The 15,607-nt window shown below is 36.0% G+C and overlaps 2 protein-coding genes across 2 annotated transcripts; one reads left to right on the top strand and one right to left on the bottom strand.

The window, feature by feature from the left end:
* Nucleotides 1–291: 291 nt before the first annotated feature.
* Nucleotides 292–6,931, top strand: LOC129899202 (ubiquitin-conjugating enzyme E2 2). The gene is made up of 6 exons (XM_055974066.1): nt 292–422; nt 1,481–1,614; nt 1,733–1,758; nt 3,023–3,112; nt 3,207–3,295; nt 6,566–6,931. The coding sequence occupies exons 2-6, from the start codon at nt 1,490–1,492 to the stop codon at nt 6,692–6,694; spliced, it is 459 nt and encodes a 152-aa protein (XP_055830041.1). The 5' UTR covers nt 292–422; nt 1,481–1,489; the 3' UTR covers nt 6,695–6,931.
* A 934-nt stretch (nt 6,932–7,865) lies between these two features.
* On the bottom strand, nt 7,866–10,954 carry LOC129899201 (uncharacterized). Its single transcript, XM_055974065.1, has 6 exons — nt 10,803–10,954; nt 10,582–10,696; nt 9,355–9,736; nt 8,528–9,002; nt 8,393–8,448; nt 7,866–8,234 (listed from the first exon to the last, which is right to left on the bottom strand). The coding sequence occupies exons 1-6, from the start codon at nt 10,837–10,839 to the stop codon at nt 8,202–8,204; spliced, it is 1,098 nt and encodes a 365-aa protein (XP_055830040.1). The 5' UTR covers nt 10,840–10,954; the 3' UTR covers nt 7,866–8,201.
* Between the last annotated feature and the right edge of the window lie 4,653 nt (nt 10,955–15,607).

Raw genomic sequence — 15,607 nt, 5'->3', positions numbered from 1 at the left:
AAAATTTCAAATAGTGTTCTGTCTCCATTTTATATGTTGATATTTTGTACTAGAACTCTTTTTAAGAAGCATTGTTCTGTGCTTTTTATTAGATACTATGAAAAATCCAAAAAACCCGAGAAAAATTGATATAAAAAAAATCTGATTTTTATTAGTTTGATTTGATTTATAAATTTAATAATCCAATACAAATAATTTGATTTAATTTATAAAAAATGAGAACCAACCCATAGTAGACGTAGGGCCGGGTAAATTGGGACCAACTCAAAGCTCATCACGCACCCACATCTTCTCAATACACTATATATTATTCCTCTCTGTCTTTTCGTTCTCTCTCCTTCTCCCGGGGCAGCTCCGAGAGAACACAAAACACAGGACCTTGGCTCTGAACCCTACCTCACCACCTTTTTTCCTCGGCATCGGTAAGTCCTTTGATTTTCTTCCTACAATTTCCGGTGGATCGGTTGAGTTCAACGAAACTGGAAAGGAACTGATTTCTTTTATTTTTTTTGTTTGTTAAAACATATACCGCTAAAACTGGATAATTCTAATTTAGTTTGGAGAGCGTAAAAGAATATATATGTGATCGGGATTTTATGTCAATTAGAGAGAAGTCTTTGATCTTCAGTAAATAGTGTTATGTTATATAAGGGGAATTCTATGTGTGAGCCCTAATTTCCGTGTGCTACAGTTGGTTATTGTTATTTGTTGTGCTGGAATTTGAGCTTTGTAGCTTAATTGAGCTGACTAGAATTGGATCATTAGTTAAACGAACTGAATTTATACCTTTGGATGACTTTGTGTTGAGTGATATAAGCAACTTTTACTTACTTTTTGTTAAGAAGTCTCGCATGGTAGTGGGATGGATAATTGGGCTCCTTATATGGACTTAGACAAACCTCCGTCATGAGTTAGTCTTTGGGTTGAGTTAGGTGGTATTAGAGCCAGACCCATCTCAATTTGTTGTTCACTGATGTTGTGCCCCGACCCCATTTATAAGTGTTCATGCTCCGACTGAGGTCTGGGCGTGCTGGAGTGTTAAGAAGTCCCACATCAGTAAAGGGATGGGAAATTGGTTTCCTTATATGGATTTGGACAAACCTTCCATCATGAGTTAGCTTTTGGGGGTGAGTTAGATCCAGGTGCCATATCTTTACACTTTTGACAATGACGTGGTGTTTAGAAATGAATTTTTTGACTTATGTCACGAGTTCGAACCCTACGCCAAGCGAATTAAAGTGCAGTATTTAAGTGGAGGAGGGTAGATGGTAGAGGGTAGAGGGCTGGGCTCATCATCCCCAAGTTTCAAAGTGTGTGGCTGTCCCAATGGGTTGGCTCTAGACAGATTTTCTCAGTCATTAAAATAAATGGCAAACAGAGAAAGCTCAATAGTAGTTCTCTTTTGTTGGATTTGTTAGCTAGATTATTACTCCTTTTCCCTCCTTTTTTTATTAGTTAATTTGACCACGTGAATTTGCAGTTGGTTACAATGTCGACTCCAGCTAGAAAGAGGTTGATGAGGGATTTCAAGAGGTTGCAGCAGGACCCTCCTGCTGGTATTAGTGGTGCACCTCAAGACAACAACATTATGCTTTGGAATGCTGTGATATTTGGGTGAGTTGTGTAATTAAAATATGCCAAACATGTTTTTGATGTCTGTTTGGGGCAGTTGTTTTCGTATGGTTTGAATAATCTATTTTCTGGTTTCTCTTCGTTTTGGTGTAACCTGCAGTCCTGATGACACTCCTTGGGATGGTGGTGAGTTATCCTTGCATTTGGTCATTAGTGCAGTGTGGCAGAAGAATGTTAAAGGCTTAAAGCGTAGTAGTTGGTGCACATCCATTGTTTATGCTTTGTTTTCTATACAATTCAATGCCGTTTTAATCATCTCAGTCTATTTTTTCTGCGATCTGAAATTCTGGATAATAATTTTGGAGATTCTCCCCCCTCCCCCCCGACATTCCTGCCTAACGAAAAGTAGTGATGAATGTTATGAATCATCAGAAGAGGTGATGCATATTCTAGTGATGTAAATACTTGAATCCCTTCTTTGATCTGCCCAGTGTTGTGAAAGTGGTTTGCCTCGTTGCCAATGGTGAGGGGCGAGGCGACCCTTCATCGCCTATTAGCTTTGTGGCGAGACAACCTTCAAAAGGCGACACCAAGGCGACAAAGGCGAGATTCTACAAAAGCAAGAAAGGCGTCATCTTTTGTATTTCTTAAAAAAAGCCGATCAATTTAGAGTTTTAAAAGCTAAAAGGTAATTTTAGGGTTTTCTTTCCAAATTTGCATTGTTGCACTCTTAGACTGTGACTGCGACTCCGACTCCAACCAGTCGACTCGACTAGATTTATTCGGCGACCAGCTAGACTTTTTCAGCAACTTCAAAGTCCAACCAATACGTATTTTGTTCTTTTCTTCGTCTTTTCCTCTTTAGATTTCTTCTTCCACTTCCTTTGTTACTTTTTCCTTCTTTTTCTTCGGACTTCTTCTTCTTCTTTAGACTTCAAAGTTATTTCTACCTCTGTTTTTTTATCTCACTGTTTTGACTTTTGTTTTATTTTTTTTTCTCATTCAAGCTCTAGACTTTTAGTATGTACTATCTATTTTCAGTTTTTTAATTGAAATATTTTCTAATATTTTATTGCTATTGAGATTTTGATTATTTATATATGCAATTAAATATTTTAATTTTTTGGTATTAATTGGTGCTACACTTCAAAAAGGCGAGTGCCTCGCCACTCACTTCGCCTTGTGGGAAGGCAGACCCTTGTCGCCTTTCGCCGTCCAAAGCACTGGATCTCCCAGTCCAAGCATTTCCAGTCATTGCTTTTCCATGTCATATCTTGTCAATGTATTATTCTACGCCAAAAGTTTAGATTGTTGGTGTTATCAAGTGCTTCCTGTAGCTTTTGTTACTTTTGCCATTTTTGACATAATATGATTTTTTTTTTCCTTTTCAAATTGCCTTAGTTTTGATATGAATTAACTAGTTTGGCTGTATACTATTTGAGAACATCAGGTACGTTCAAGTTGACTCTTCAATTCTCTGAGGATTACCCCAATAAGCCACCAACTGTGCGGTTTGTTTCTCGCATGTTTCATCCTAATAGTAAGTCGGAGTGTAAGATTTAATTTTTATTTGTTAAGTCTTAGAATAGGAAAAGTCAATTTTCAGTCTGGAGTTTTCCTTTTGTTTTTTCCAGTTTATGCTGATGGAAGTATATGTTTGGATATTCTTCAAAATCAATGGAGTCCAATATATGATGTTGCAGCTATACTTACATCCATTCAGGTACAGAGCTATAATTCATTTTTAGATGTCACATTCTTTCAGTTATCCATGTCTTTGTCCTGAGCTTTACTATTAAATCCAATGGTTGAAAGCATCACTAAATAAAAATTATGTGTTGCAAATTAGTAGCTTCTTGTTCTTCATTCTATGGAGTTAGAGATATCATCCTTGTGACAGCTTGAATTCCCCATTTTTTAGTTTTGAGCTACATAGTTACATTTCCATTTCGTATTGCGCATTTGCCCTCTGGATCTGTTTATCTATGATGATGAAGCAATTGTTAAGAAATCACATCGAGTGATTCCAAAAGAAAGCTTTGGTCGGGGAATCTTTGAGAAAATTGTTGTTTCTCAAGCATTTTTGCCTAGATCATTGTTTCTAATTCTAGATTGTCTAGCAAGGTTAGGTCATGGTCCAAAGACTCAATCAGATAAAATATTATCTCATGTTTTATCAATTTGAGTGTGGGCTCTCCATGTATTGATAATTGGCATTGCGGAGATAGAATGAGAGAGCTGTTCCGTTGTCTACATTGGAGTGTATCAGTCTCTCTATTGAGCTGACAAGTGGCATGAAGTGATGGAAGGTCAGAAGTGCTCCATGGAGTATGGGAGTTTGTTGATTTGTCTTTAACTTTTAAACTTAGTGATTATAAATAGACATTTAAAACCAAAGGAGACTTTGAAGAGAAACACCGACCGCTACATGGAACGGTTAGTTTTTCGAAACTTTTTCCCAAAAAGGAGTGTTTTCCATGGAAAAACTTCTTCTCTTGTTCCATCAAGGGACAACATTTGGAACACTGGGGTAACATAACTTTTCTTGGTGGAACTTTTACGAAATGAGGATTTTAAGGAAGCGGGTAAACACATCACGAGTGCAAACTTAACAAATCAGTATGGAGTTTAAACCAGCCCCTTCATGTTATTGATGGCTATCACAAGTAAAGTCATCATGAGTGTAAATATGTTGAACATCTTGGAGCCTCTTAATGTGAGAGACATGCAGAAGGGGATGATATAATCATTGATCATATTTTACATTGATGTTATTGATTGCTAGTCCTTTGGATAAAGAGAGTTAAGCTACTCCATGTGTCCCATTTTATGTAACACGCTTTCTTTTTTATACTGTCGAATAAAGAATGATACATATTTCTTCTTGGAAACTATTTAATCTTAGCATCCTTGTATTACTCTTGATGACATGACTTTTTGGAGCCCACTTGATGTAAATGTTCATTCTTTTATAAGGAGAGAAACTGAAAAGATGTAGAAGTATCATTTAAATATGGCTGCATATTGTTGTTTTATTGCATATTACCTTCCTGATGTTCAAGCTTGTGGTGATTGATGTTTGTCATGTGTTTACTCACTGTAATGCTTCGTTATTGTCTCTGATTAAATATTGTTCAAACTCATGATAATGTCGAGTCGTGTGGCTGCGACTCTGATTATCTTGGATAAGGCACAACAGAAATTTCATGAGGTGATATGTTTTTTAAGTCACTGGGAGAATAAAAGCCTTCTAGGGGTATTCACCCTGATTAGAAAGGATAATATTCTTAGTGGACATGTTTGATACATGTCGGACCCATGTTGATGGGAATTGTAATATCTGAGATCATAGATAGAATTCATACCTTGAAAATAGTGTTTCTTATGGGTCAGTGTTAGTATTTTTCATTGGAACTTGATGGATTGTTATGCAAGAGCCATTCAATACCTGACTATGTTAGTAATGTGGTCACTTTCACTGTTTCCCTGTTGCTATATTTTCTTCCTTGTTTCCTTCTTCTTTGTACCTAGTTTTGCTGCACTTGAGCTGAGGATCTTTAGGAAACAACCTCTCTACCTCCACGAGGTAGTAGTGAGGTCTGTGTACATCCTACCCTCCCCAGACCTCACTTGTGGAATTTCATGGGGTATGTTGTTGTTGGTAATGTGGTCACTATAGAGTCTTGTGTCTTTTCTAAAATGATTTTTCAATAAAACTCTTCTTTTTCAAATATATTTTTCATACTTTATATTAACGACATCTGAGTGAAAAATGTTGGAGTTGGACTTCACATTGATTGTTTGTTGACTGAAAGGATGGTGGCTTGACCCAAGTCATAAATATAATGTATAAAGCCTAATCAGCTAATTGAATTGGGTGAGAGAGACCCAATTAATTATTGGCCGAAGCTTCTCAATAAACAGAGACCAACTTTCTTTCCATTAGCTATTGTAAGAAAAACCTTAAGCATAGTTTACTTCCTTTAATACATAGTTAAGGGGGTGTGACAACTCATCTGTGTTAGTTCTCCCAGTACTGAGAGAGCATGGTAGTTAGCAGTTGTGCAAGTTCCGGCTTACTTGTCGATTGCTACAGCTGCTGGATCATGGAGAGCAACGGTATGTTTGTTTAACCTTAACTCAAGATTATGCTCGTATATGTGTCAATCGCTCATATGATCTTAAATAAATTTCGTACCAGTTATGATCAGGTGCAAGTAATATTCTGCATGAAGATGTTTACTCAATCCCTAACTACTGGTGCTTGACTTAACAAGATTCCCTCGCACCACCCACCATCCACCCAAAAAAGAAGAGAAAAAACATAGAATTGTGTATGATGTTGGTGCTTGAATATAGATTGTTGTATGACAAGTACATCCAATAATGAGATGATCTATCCTTGTGTAGATTAGGATGTTGACTACTTTGAAGTTGCACTTGGCTGAGTAAAAAGGGTATTAGACCTATGTCTTGATGTATGCAATTCAAGACATAGATCTCCAAGCAGAAGTAGAAATTGTTATTACATGGAAGATACGCTTAAGACTGCTTTGCCGGGTTCTTGATGGAAGCTTTATGTCAAGCAATTATTGCTTATTAACCTTTAGTGAGGATTATGACTTAAGGTTTTCCGCTCCTTAGTTTTAAGCATGTTAACTCTGCTGTACTGCAGCAAGAAAATGGTGCTGTTGGTAGACCTAAATTTACCCATAAAGATCCTACTTGGAATTTGTTGATTAATTTGGACTCTTCTTTGCTGGGTAAATGGAGAGGAGACGGGACGATAGTGGCCCTGGATTATCCCTAAAGTGTGTCTAGAGAGTTAAACTGAGTTGTTTACTATATCCTAATGGGGACATGTACATGCAGAGGAATTGCGCGAATGAAACTATGGCATTTTTGTACTTATCCGCTAGTAAAAGTATTATAAAAAAAAGAAAACTATGGGTTTCTTGTTAGCGAATGATTTTGACGCTCTTTACTATTGCAGTCATTGCTGTGTGATCCAAACCCCAATTCACCTGCAAATTCTGAAGCAGCTCGGATGTTCAGTGAGAATAAAAGGGAGTACAATCGCAGAGTGAGAGAAATTGTGGAGCAGAGCTGGACTGCAGACTGATTGTATGGACAAAAGATGTCCTTGCAGACCTCAGATCAATAGCACCATGGCTCATCTCTGTTATATTTATGGATTGAAACCTCCTCTTTGGAATTTTATTTTAATGGAACTCATTTGTTTGGTCCTAGTATTCTGGTTAGGTTTTATTGCTTAATTGCCATTTGCTGCATTGCATTGACAAGCTCCTGTAAAATATGGATGTGCGTTTTGGTTTAGAAATGCAAGAAACTTCCCATATACTTTGCTTTACCTTGAATTTTGAGTAGTTCAAAGCGAGCGACATTGGTGGATCGGGATGTTTAACAATTTTAGGGGGGCGGGGGGTTAGAAATAACTTGTATAAATCACATAATGTAAAGGGCTAATTATCATATTTTCGTATCCTTTTTTAATTTACAGTAATCCCTTTAAAATATGGTAATTCGAATACATTAATGCAGTAATTTGGATACATTAATTCAGTAATTTGGATACATTAATTAGGATTTTATGTATCAGCAAGTAACATTTAAAGCATTATATATTAAACGAAGAGATAATTTATGAATTAAAATTAATGTATCTGTATTACTGAATTAATGTATTCGGATGGAAAGAAGGATTTTTGAAATTTTTTAAAATGGATGGAAGTAACAAAAAATATGGTAAATAAATGAGTGTAATTAAGTAATTTTTCCTACAAAAAAGTAAGGCTCTCCTAGCCGTAGCCGTTTGTAGCCATCACTGGTGTATAACTATATATCAATGATTATACTGGCTAAAATTTTAAAAAAGAATTAGACTTATTTTTGGTTGTGGACTTAATTGGGCTATTTTGTATTGTGGAAATCTTTGATCATAGGCAGTAATTATCATAGTACTATAACAACATACTATACCCAGTATAAATCCACTATCTACCTGTGTGATCTTCTCAAAAGAGAAGTTAATTTAAGAAAAGATGACAAGGAAAGAATCATTGTCATAGTACTCTTCAGTCTTTATAATAGCAATGATAAAAAGATTTATGCATTAACGAGCCTATATCACCACACTCGAGGATGTTTGGGTAGTAGGAAAACAAATTCAAACAACCTTTTCGTTGATTTCATGCTAATTGTTACAAAGATGAAAACCACTTAATTTGGAGGGAAAAAATTTCAAACTATAGAAGTAAAAGATGCACAGGATATCACTTAAATGTTGAATCAAAAGCTAATTCAATACACTGTAATCCAAATGACAATATCACAATGTATACCGCAGGTATCAATAACTTCCTAAGAAATATTCAACAGCAAGAGCATAGAAGCTGTTTGAGTAAAAAAGAACACTGTACGTCTTGCATGAACTCCAATACGAAGAGACTAGACGACTGTATAATTGCTTCGGTAAATTTTCTTTTAGAAAATAAGAATAAACAAATAAAACAACACCAAATCCAATATTGGAATGCACTCTTCAGATTCAAACACTTCCACGTTGGCCTCTGATATGGTTTAAAAAGAAAAGCTTCCTGCCAAAAACTTCAGGTGCTAGTCACTTCTGTCTGTGCAGTATCCTGCATAATTGTTTTATAGCAGTCAGTACAAGTAAATGCAATAGAAAAAGGTAAAAATATACAACTGGGAATAATCAATTTATGAGACGAGGCTTCTGTAGCTCGATCACTGGAAATATAACTTATCAAAATCGAAAAAAACATATTTTGTCCCTTACCACATTTTCTTTGTCTTCTTCAAGGACAGTCTCTGAAGTGCAGGCATTAGCAGGCCCTGTTAAAACAAAAATTAAGTAACTAAATTTTAGCTCAAACAGCTAAATGGTTTTTAAACAAGTTACACTCATAACTACCTTCTCCTCCTTGAGCAGACTTCTTTCCCTGTCTTTTCACCTTATCCTTATTTGGTTCTAGCTTAACAGGTTTTTGAAGTTTCTCTTTTGTGACACGACCTCCTGCCTTTTGTGATGCAGATTTCACAGTTGCAGCAATTTTGTTTACAGAATTCCTGGTCCTAGGAGTGCTTCCGATCTTTGAAGACTTCTCCTTGGTTGGTACTTTCACTTGCTTTGTTTCAGTAGTTTCTTTGTTCAAGACTTTGGGATGCAGTCTCTCAGTGCTTGCAACAGAGGAAGAGCTGCGTACATCATCATCAGATGAACGTGATCCATCTTTAGGCACATGAGAGCAAGTCTCGGAAACTTGCAACTGCTCAGAACTTTGGAGGATATTATAGCTATCAAACAATTGTTTCACAGGCTCCTCAAGTTCAACAAGGGCATGTCGTTGCACATAAGATTTCAGCTCATCTCTCAGACGTTGAAGAGGCTGAAATGAAAACAAAAAAGAGGGAAATACTTTCAATCATATCGGTTCAATTAACCAGCTACAAGAGCCAAATTGTTTCTGAAAACTGAGATTTTGTAAACCGCAGTGCAATGCAAGGAAGGCAAACAGTGAGCTTATTAACTGAAATCAACAATTTGATTTTAAACAAAGGAAATGAGGGAACTAATAGAATATAGAAATCTGTAGCATTCAGTCACTACCAAATCTTTAGAGTTTGTACTGTGGTTGAAAGGCAGATCAACTAAAGGTGTCATAGTAATATTTCAAAGATCTCACTATTTCTTCAATGAAGTGATAAATTCATGTGGGAGAAGATACAGTATCATCATACCTCAGAGCCAGCCTCCAAAGCAAGTTTGAAAAAGCCAAGGGAAATTGAATGCTTAGCTGCAGATTCAAAAAGCTTAATCTGTGATAGCCAATAGGAAGCTGAGGATATAAGGTCATATTTCTTTCTATTTGAGGACTTTGAAACATTTGATTGTGGTGTATCTGATTTTCCTTGATTACTAGAAGATCTCTTTGCTCTAGTCTCGGAAATGAGTTCGCCTATTTTCCTTGGTTCCTTGGTTATAATGCCAAGTGGTCTAGAAGCCGGGTTCGCAATTGACTTGGAGGGAACAGACAGCCTTCTTGGAGGCTTCACCGATTTTTCCTTACCAGAGAGGGGAAGAGCAACAACACTCTTACTGACACTTGATGCAGGTCTTACCCTGAAAGATAAATGAAGCAGAGAATAATGTTAGTGCAGAATCAGGGGGCAACTAGTAAGACTTAGCAATTGAAATAAAATAAGAAGACTTGGATGAAGTTGCATCTTTGACAACCTTCGTCTGATGTAGTTCTCATTAGTTCACTTTGTTTAGAAGTCATTTGCCGTGTCTCTTATAAATTAAGACTTCTGTATTGTTACAAGTACCAAAAATGGATACAAGAAGCTAAACTCTTTATGTTCAAGTCCCTAAAATGAAATGCGGAAACTTCACAACTAAAAGGGAAGGCGAGCTAATACATCACAACCAGCCAAATGAAAGGTAAGCAGACAGTAGTAGGTATCAATATAAACAGAAAACTAAAAATTTCAACCACGAACTGTCATTCAAATTTTGCTCAGAGATGAACCATCTACTGATTCTATAGGCCAGATACAGGCCAGAAAAATTCCCTCCAGTAACATAAAATCGGAAACTTCACAAAACAGGTGATCAAGGTAGAAAACTCTTCACTGAATAATATAATTAGCCAATCAGCCAACAACGATCATTGGATCAATAAGATTTCACCTCATTTTACATGGAAGAAGGTTCCGTCTGCAACTTCATTGAGTTTTTTTTTCCTATTTCCAATCAGTACCATATAATAAGTGATATCCTAATTGTTAAACTCGACAGAAACAGTAAAAGACCACAAAAAAAGATATCCACTAAATTCAAATATTTGCATACAGCCGAATTTCAATCCGAAATTCATCTTACGTATGATCTAATCAGTATATACGAATATCAGATATCTAAATTAAGAAAATACAGTTTGACGGAGATAAAAAGAGATCAAAAACCTCGCAGAAGCAGAAGAGTTGGAGGAAGCAGTCAGAGGCGGCTTCTCCTCCTTTGATTTTGAGGCCGATCGCAACGGATAACGCAGAAGCTTTGATGATGACTGCTTAGCTTTTGCTGCAAATGAAAAATTCAAACACATATATACATATAGAAATACAGATACATGTAATCAATTATACATTTTTCCATAAAAAGCACAGAAAGATTAACAGAGCCATACCAGAAACAGAGGATTGATCTTTAGCGGAATCGTCCATGATGGATTCTAGGGTTTCAATAGAGGAGAAAATTGGTAAGTGAAGATGGATGATTGCGAAAGTGAGGAAATTGTTGCTTATATACAGCGTCTGAGCGGGAAATGTGACAAGTGCTTCAAAATCAAATCAAAAGTCGGGAATAATGAAGAAAAAGAAGTTTAGGAATATTGGAACGGCTCTTTGGGTTGGGCCCGTCTTGTGGGCCCAATACAGGCTTTCCATTTGGATTTTCAAATTTTGAACAATTCCTTACCGTTGATGTACATTGCTGACGGGCTGAGTTGGCGAATTCGACGCTCTTTAGGTCAAAATTCACAAACCTAATACTTCATTCGTTTTAATTTGTTTGGTTAATCTTGATTTGATATGAAACATAAAATAGTAAAGATAGATTTTTTGAATTTTATGATTTAAAATTAAAGATATGTGAAGTGTATCGAAATGTATTTTAATCTTACGGTCTTAAACATGTCATGTAAAAAGTTAGAATTAAAAGATTGTTAAAAAGAAAATAAATAATTTTTTTAAGCGAAGCAAAAAAGAAAGTTAAGTCAAACAAAATTGAAGCAATTGGAGCACTATAAAAGTAGATTACATAAACATAAGTATATAAGTATATAACCATGATTATTTAACGTGTATGTCTTATCATGATCCTGGCATATTATTATATGTTGCTTCGTTTTTTTTTTCCTTCTTGTTTTTGGGCACATTTGTTTGACTTGATTTGCAAATAATAGTATTGCAACTTGCAATCGGGGTCTGTTTGTGAAATTGAAAACAATATTAGAACTTTTATTTCAAACAGAAGTTGTGATGTGAAGATGTATTGTACTATTCCTTCATTTCCAAACTATATTTACATTTTTTTTTGTTGTTATATTTTCCATTTATTTTCTTTGGATTGCTAAAATGATCAAGGGTTGGAAAAAATTATAAATTGGTTATGTACAAATATTTCTTTCAAAACATTAAAATGGTCGAAAGGAATATTGTTGACATTGAAATGCTCAAGTAAAAGTAAACCAACATGTTATGACGAGAGGACAAAACACACCTTGCATTAGTGATTAGAAGTTTAGAACAATGATCTACAACACTCCATTTTAGACGTCTTAGAAATTGCATGTTCTTTTGTAGAACATAACACCTATGCTACATAATAGAGTCAAAAATACTGAATTTTGCCGACTGTAATAATGGCACTGTCCTAGCTTACACTTGCTCTATATCGTCATCAGTGATGGTAAAACTCAAACACAAAATTTCTCGCTATGATATCACATTGAATTATGAATACCATTATACAACAACAACAACCCAGTGAAATCCCACAATGTGGGGTCTGGAGAAGATAAAGTGTACGTAGATCTTACTTCTACCAAGGTAGGACAACAATACCATTATATTTCATTCATTTTAAAAGGAGAGCCCGCGTGATTACTATGTAAAATTATAAAAATACATTTAAAATATTCATCTACAACAGTTTCTGTTGGAATAAAGAGAAGAGAAGACAAAGAGAAACAACTTGCTAAAAATTATGCAAACTAGTATGGGTTTATTGTTAATATAACTAGTATGAGTCTTTATTGTTGTTTATCTTTTATGGATTTTATTGTTATTTTAAGTAGTATGGGCTTTTATTGTTGTTTATCTTTTATATTTGTATATATAGACATGGAGATTGTAGAGAGTAGATCATCAAAGAAAAAATTCAAAAATCTGTCTTCATTTTATACTTTCTTTCATGGTATCAGAGCAGCTGTAAGATCCAAATCTTTTCTTTATTTTTGTCCTTTCAATCCAAATGGAAACCACATCACAATCATCTGAGGGAAACTCTTCTTCATCTGCAGTAATGGATTGTAGCAGTCCATATTACCTTCATCCCTCAGATTCTCCATGAATGAATCTTGTGAATTTTGTTTTCGATGGAACTGGTTTTGCTGCGTGGAGAAGGTCCATCATTATTTCTCTATCAGCTAAGAACAAGATGAGTTTTATTGATGGTTCTGCTGAAATACCATCTGCTGATACACCTGAGTTCAAGTTTTGGACTAGGTGTAGTAACATGGTGATTTCTTGGTTGCTTAACTCTCTTTCTAAAGAAATTGCTGGGAGTGTGATATACTCTAAATCTGCTAAAGATTTCTGGACTGATCTTCATGACAGGTTTGGTCAGTCCAATGGAGCTCAACTCTATCACCTTCAAAAAGGCCTCACAAATCTGATGCAAGGAACAACTGATGTAGCAGGATATTTCACAAGAATCAAGAGGATTTGGGATGAGCTGGATGCTCTCTCCAGCAGAGAAATATGTTCTTGCAACTGCACCTGTGGAGGAAAGAAGAAAGTAGTCAAATCCAAGCAGGACGAAAGATTGATCCAATTTCTAATGGGACTTAATGATGTTTATGCAGCAGTAAGAAGCAACATACTCATGATGTCACCTCTCCCAAATGTGAATCATGCGTACTCTCTCCTCATTCAAGATGAGAAACAGAGAGAGGCATATGTTAATCCTAACTTTCCAGGTGACACATCTTCATTTCTTGCAACACATCAGAATTTCTCAGGTCAGAGGTACAACAATACTGATTTTAGAGCAAGAAACTACAACAACAATCTGTATTGCACAAATTGTAAGAAATTAGGGCACTCAATTGCAAAATGCTACAGAATAATAGGTTATCCACCTGATTTTAAGTTCACCAAGGGGTCAAAATCACAACCAAACAACAAAGGGAACTCTATGGCTAATGCAGTGACAACAGTTGGATACTCAGGTTACGCAACAAATGGGAAACAAGCAAATGGACCTGTTGCACAGGAGAACTATGGTGGTTTGGAAGAAAAGTTTCAGAATGCACATATTGGAGATGTGCCATTTGCAGAAAGTGAGGTTTCAGCTAACATGGTGCACTGTTTTTCTGGTAACACTTTCAGTGATCCAAGACTATATCAAACTCATGCTAACTCCAACTACTGGATATTAGATTCAGGAGCTTCTGCTCATATGTCTTTTGACCCTTCTTTCTTTACTACTCTTACACTTCTGTCTTCTCCTATTTATGTCAAGCTCCCAAATTCTTTCAGGGTAAGGGTGACACATGGAGGAACTGTCACTCTCCCTCATAATTTGCTACTAAAGAATGTTTTGCTTGTCCCTTCTTTTAAAATCAATTTGATATCAGTTCATCAATTCTGCAAACAATTCTATTGCACTCTAAATTTTTCTTCCATTTGTTGTGTTATGCAGGGCCATTCAATGAGGACCCCTCTGGTTATTGGTGAAGCAAATGATGGGATCTATATCATGAACACTACTTCAGGTCTACAAAGTCTTGCCAAGTCTAGTTCTAAATCTGATGTTTTACTCTCCAGTTGTAGTTCTTTTCCTAGCTCTTTTTCTATTCCAGTAAATAATAGGGATGATGTAAAATTATGGCACATTAGATTGGGCCACATGCCTTTTGATTCAATGAAAAACATCAGTTTCCTCTTCTTCCTTTTCTCATTTTGATCACAAATGTGATATATGCCCTGTAGCTAGACAAACTAAACTGCCATTCCCTTCTAGTTGCATCAAAACTAAGGCAATTTTTGAGTTAATTCATGTGGACACTTGGGGACCCTATAAATCATCTACCTACAATGGATACAAGTATTTTCTTACTATTGTAGATGATTTTAGTAGAGCAACTTGGACTTACCTCTTGAGTACTAAAAGCAATGCTTTTCCAACACTAAAGAACTACCTAACTTACACTGAAAGACAATTTGGGGCTAATATAAAAATGATAAGGTCAGATAATGCTCTTGAGTTAGGCAGTGGAGTGATTCTTTCAGAATATTTTCTCTCAAGAGGAATCATCCACCAAACTTCTTGCACTGCCTCTCCACAACAGAATGAAGTTGTGGAAAGGAAACACAGACATCTTTTGGAGACTTCTAGAGCTTTATTACACCAATCTAAAGTGCCTATTTGCTACTGGGGTGATTGTTTATTGACCGCAACTTTTCTAATAAATAGGTTTCCCTCATCTGTGCTCAAAGGAAAAACACCTTTTGAATTGATTTTTGGAACTTCTCCTTCATACAAGTCTTTGAGAAGTTTTGGATGTTTGTGTTTTGTTTCAACCCCTTCACATAACAGACCCAAATTTGCTCCTAGGGCAGTCCCTTGTATATTTCTTGGATATCCTGCAGGGAAGAAAGGGTATAAAGTCATGGAAATGAATTCTAAGAAAATCATCATTTCAAGGGATGTAGTTTTTCATGAAACTACATTTCCTTTTCACACTCAAACTCCTTCTCCTCCTATTTTCACTACAACCACAACTGATTTAGGACCATCTATTTCTTCTTCTCATACCCTATCTCCATTGGTTTCTACCACTGATGAATCTGATTCCTTAGGGTCCATTCCTAGTGATTCTAGCTCACTTCCTTCATCTAGCTCATCTATTGATGTTCCTCCACCTTCCCCAAGTCTATCTTCCTCATCTAATAGTCTTCCAACTCATGATGTGGATCCCGTCTCTGTTGCACCTGAAAGAAGATCAGAGAGGGTTCCTAAAAGGCCTGTGTATCTAGATGAGTATGTTTGCAACTCAGTTTATCTCACTAATCTTTCCACTTCATGTTTTACTGATCCCATTGATCCTCCTATTTTCTCCTTTGCTGCTTTATCTATCTCTAATCAACAGGTCTTGAATGCAATTTCAAGTATAAGTGAGCCAAAGAATTATTCCCAGGCAGCTAT

Source organism: Solanum dulcamara, chromosome 8 (genome assembly GCF_947179165.1).
Source record: "Solanum dulcamara chromosome 8, daSolDulc1.2, whole genome shotgun sequence".
NCBI classification, from domain to species: domain Eukaryota; kingdom Viridiplantae; phylum Streptophyta; class Magnoliopsida; order Solanales; family Solanaceae; genus Solanum; species Solanum dulcamara.
This window is presented reverse-complemented; position numbering and strand designations above follow the sequence as displayed.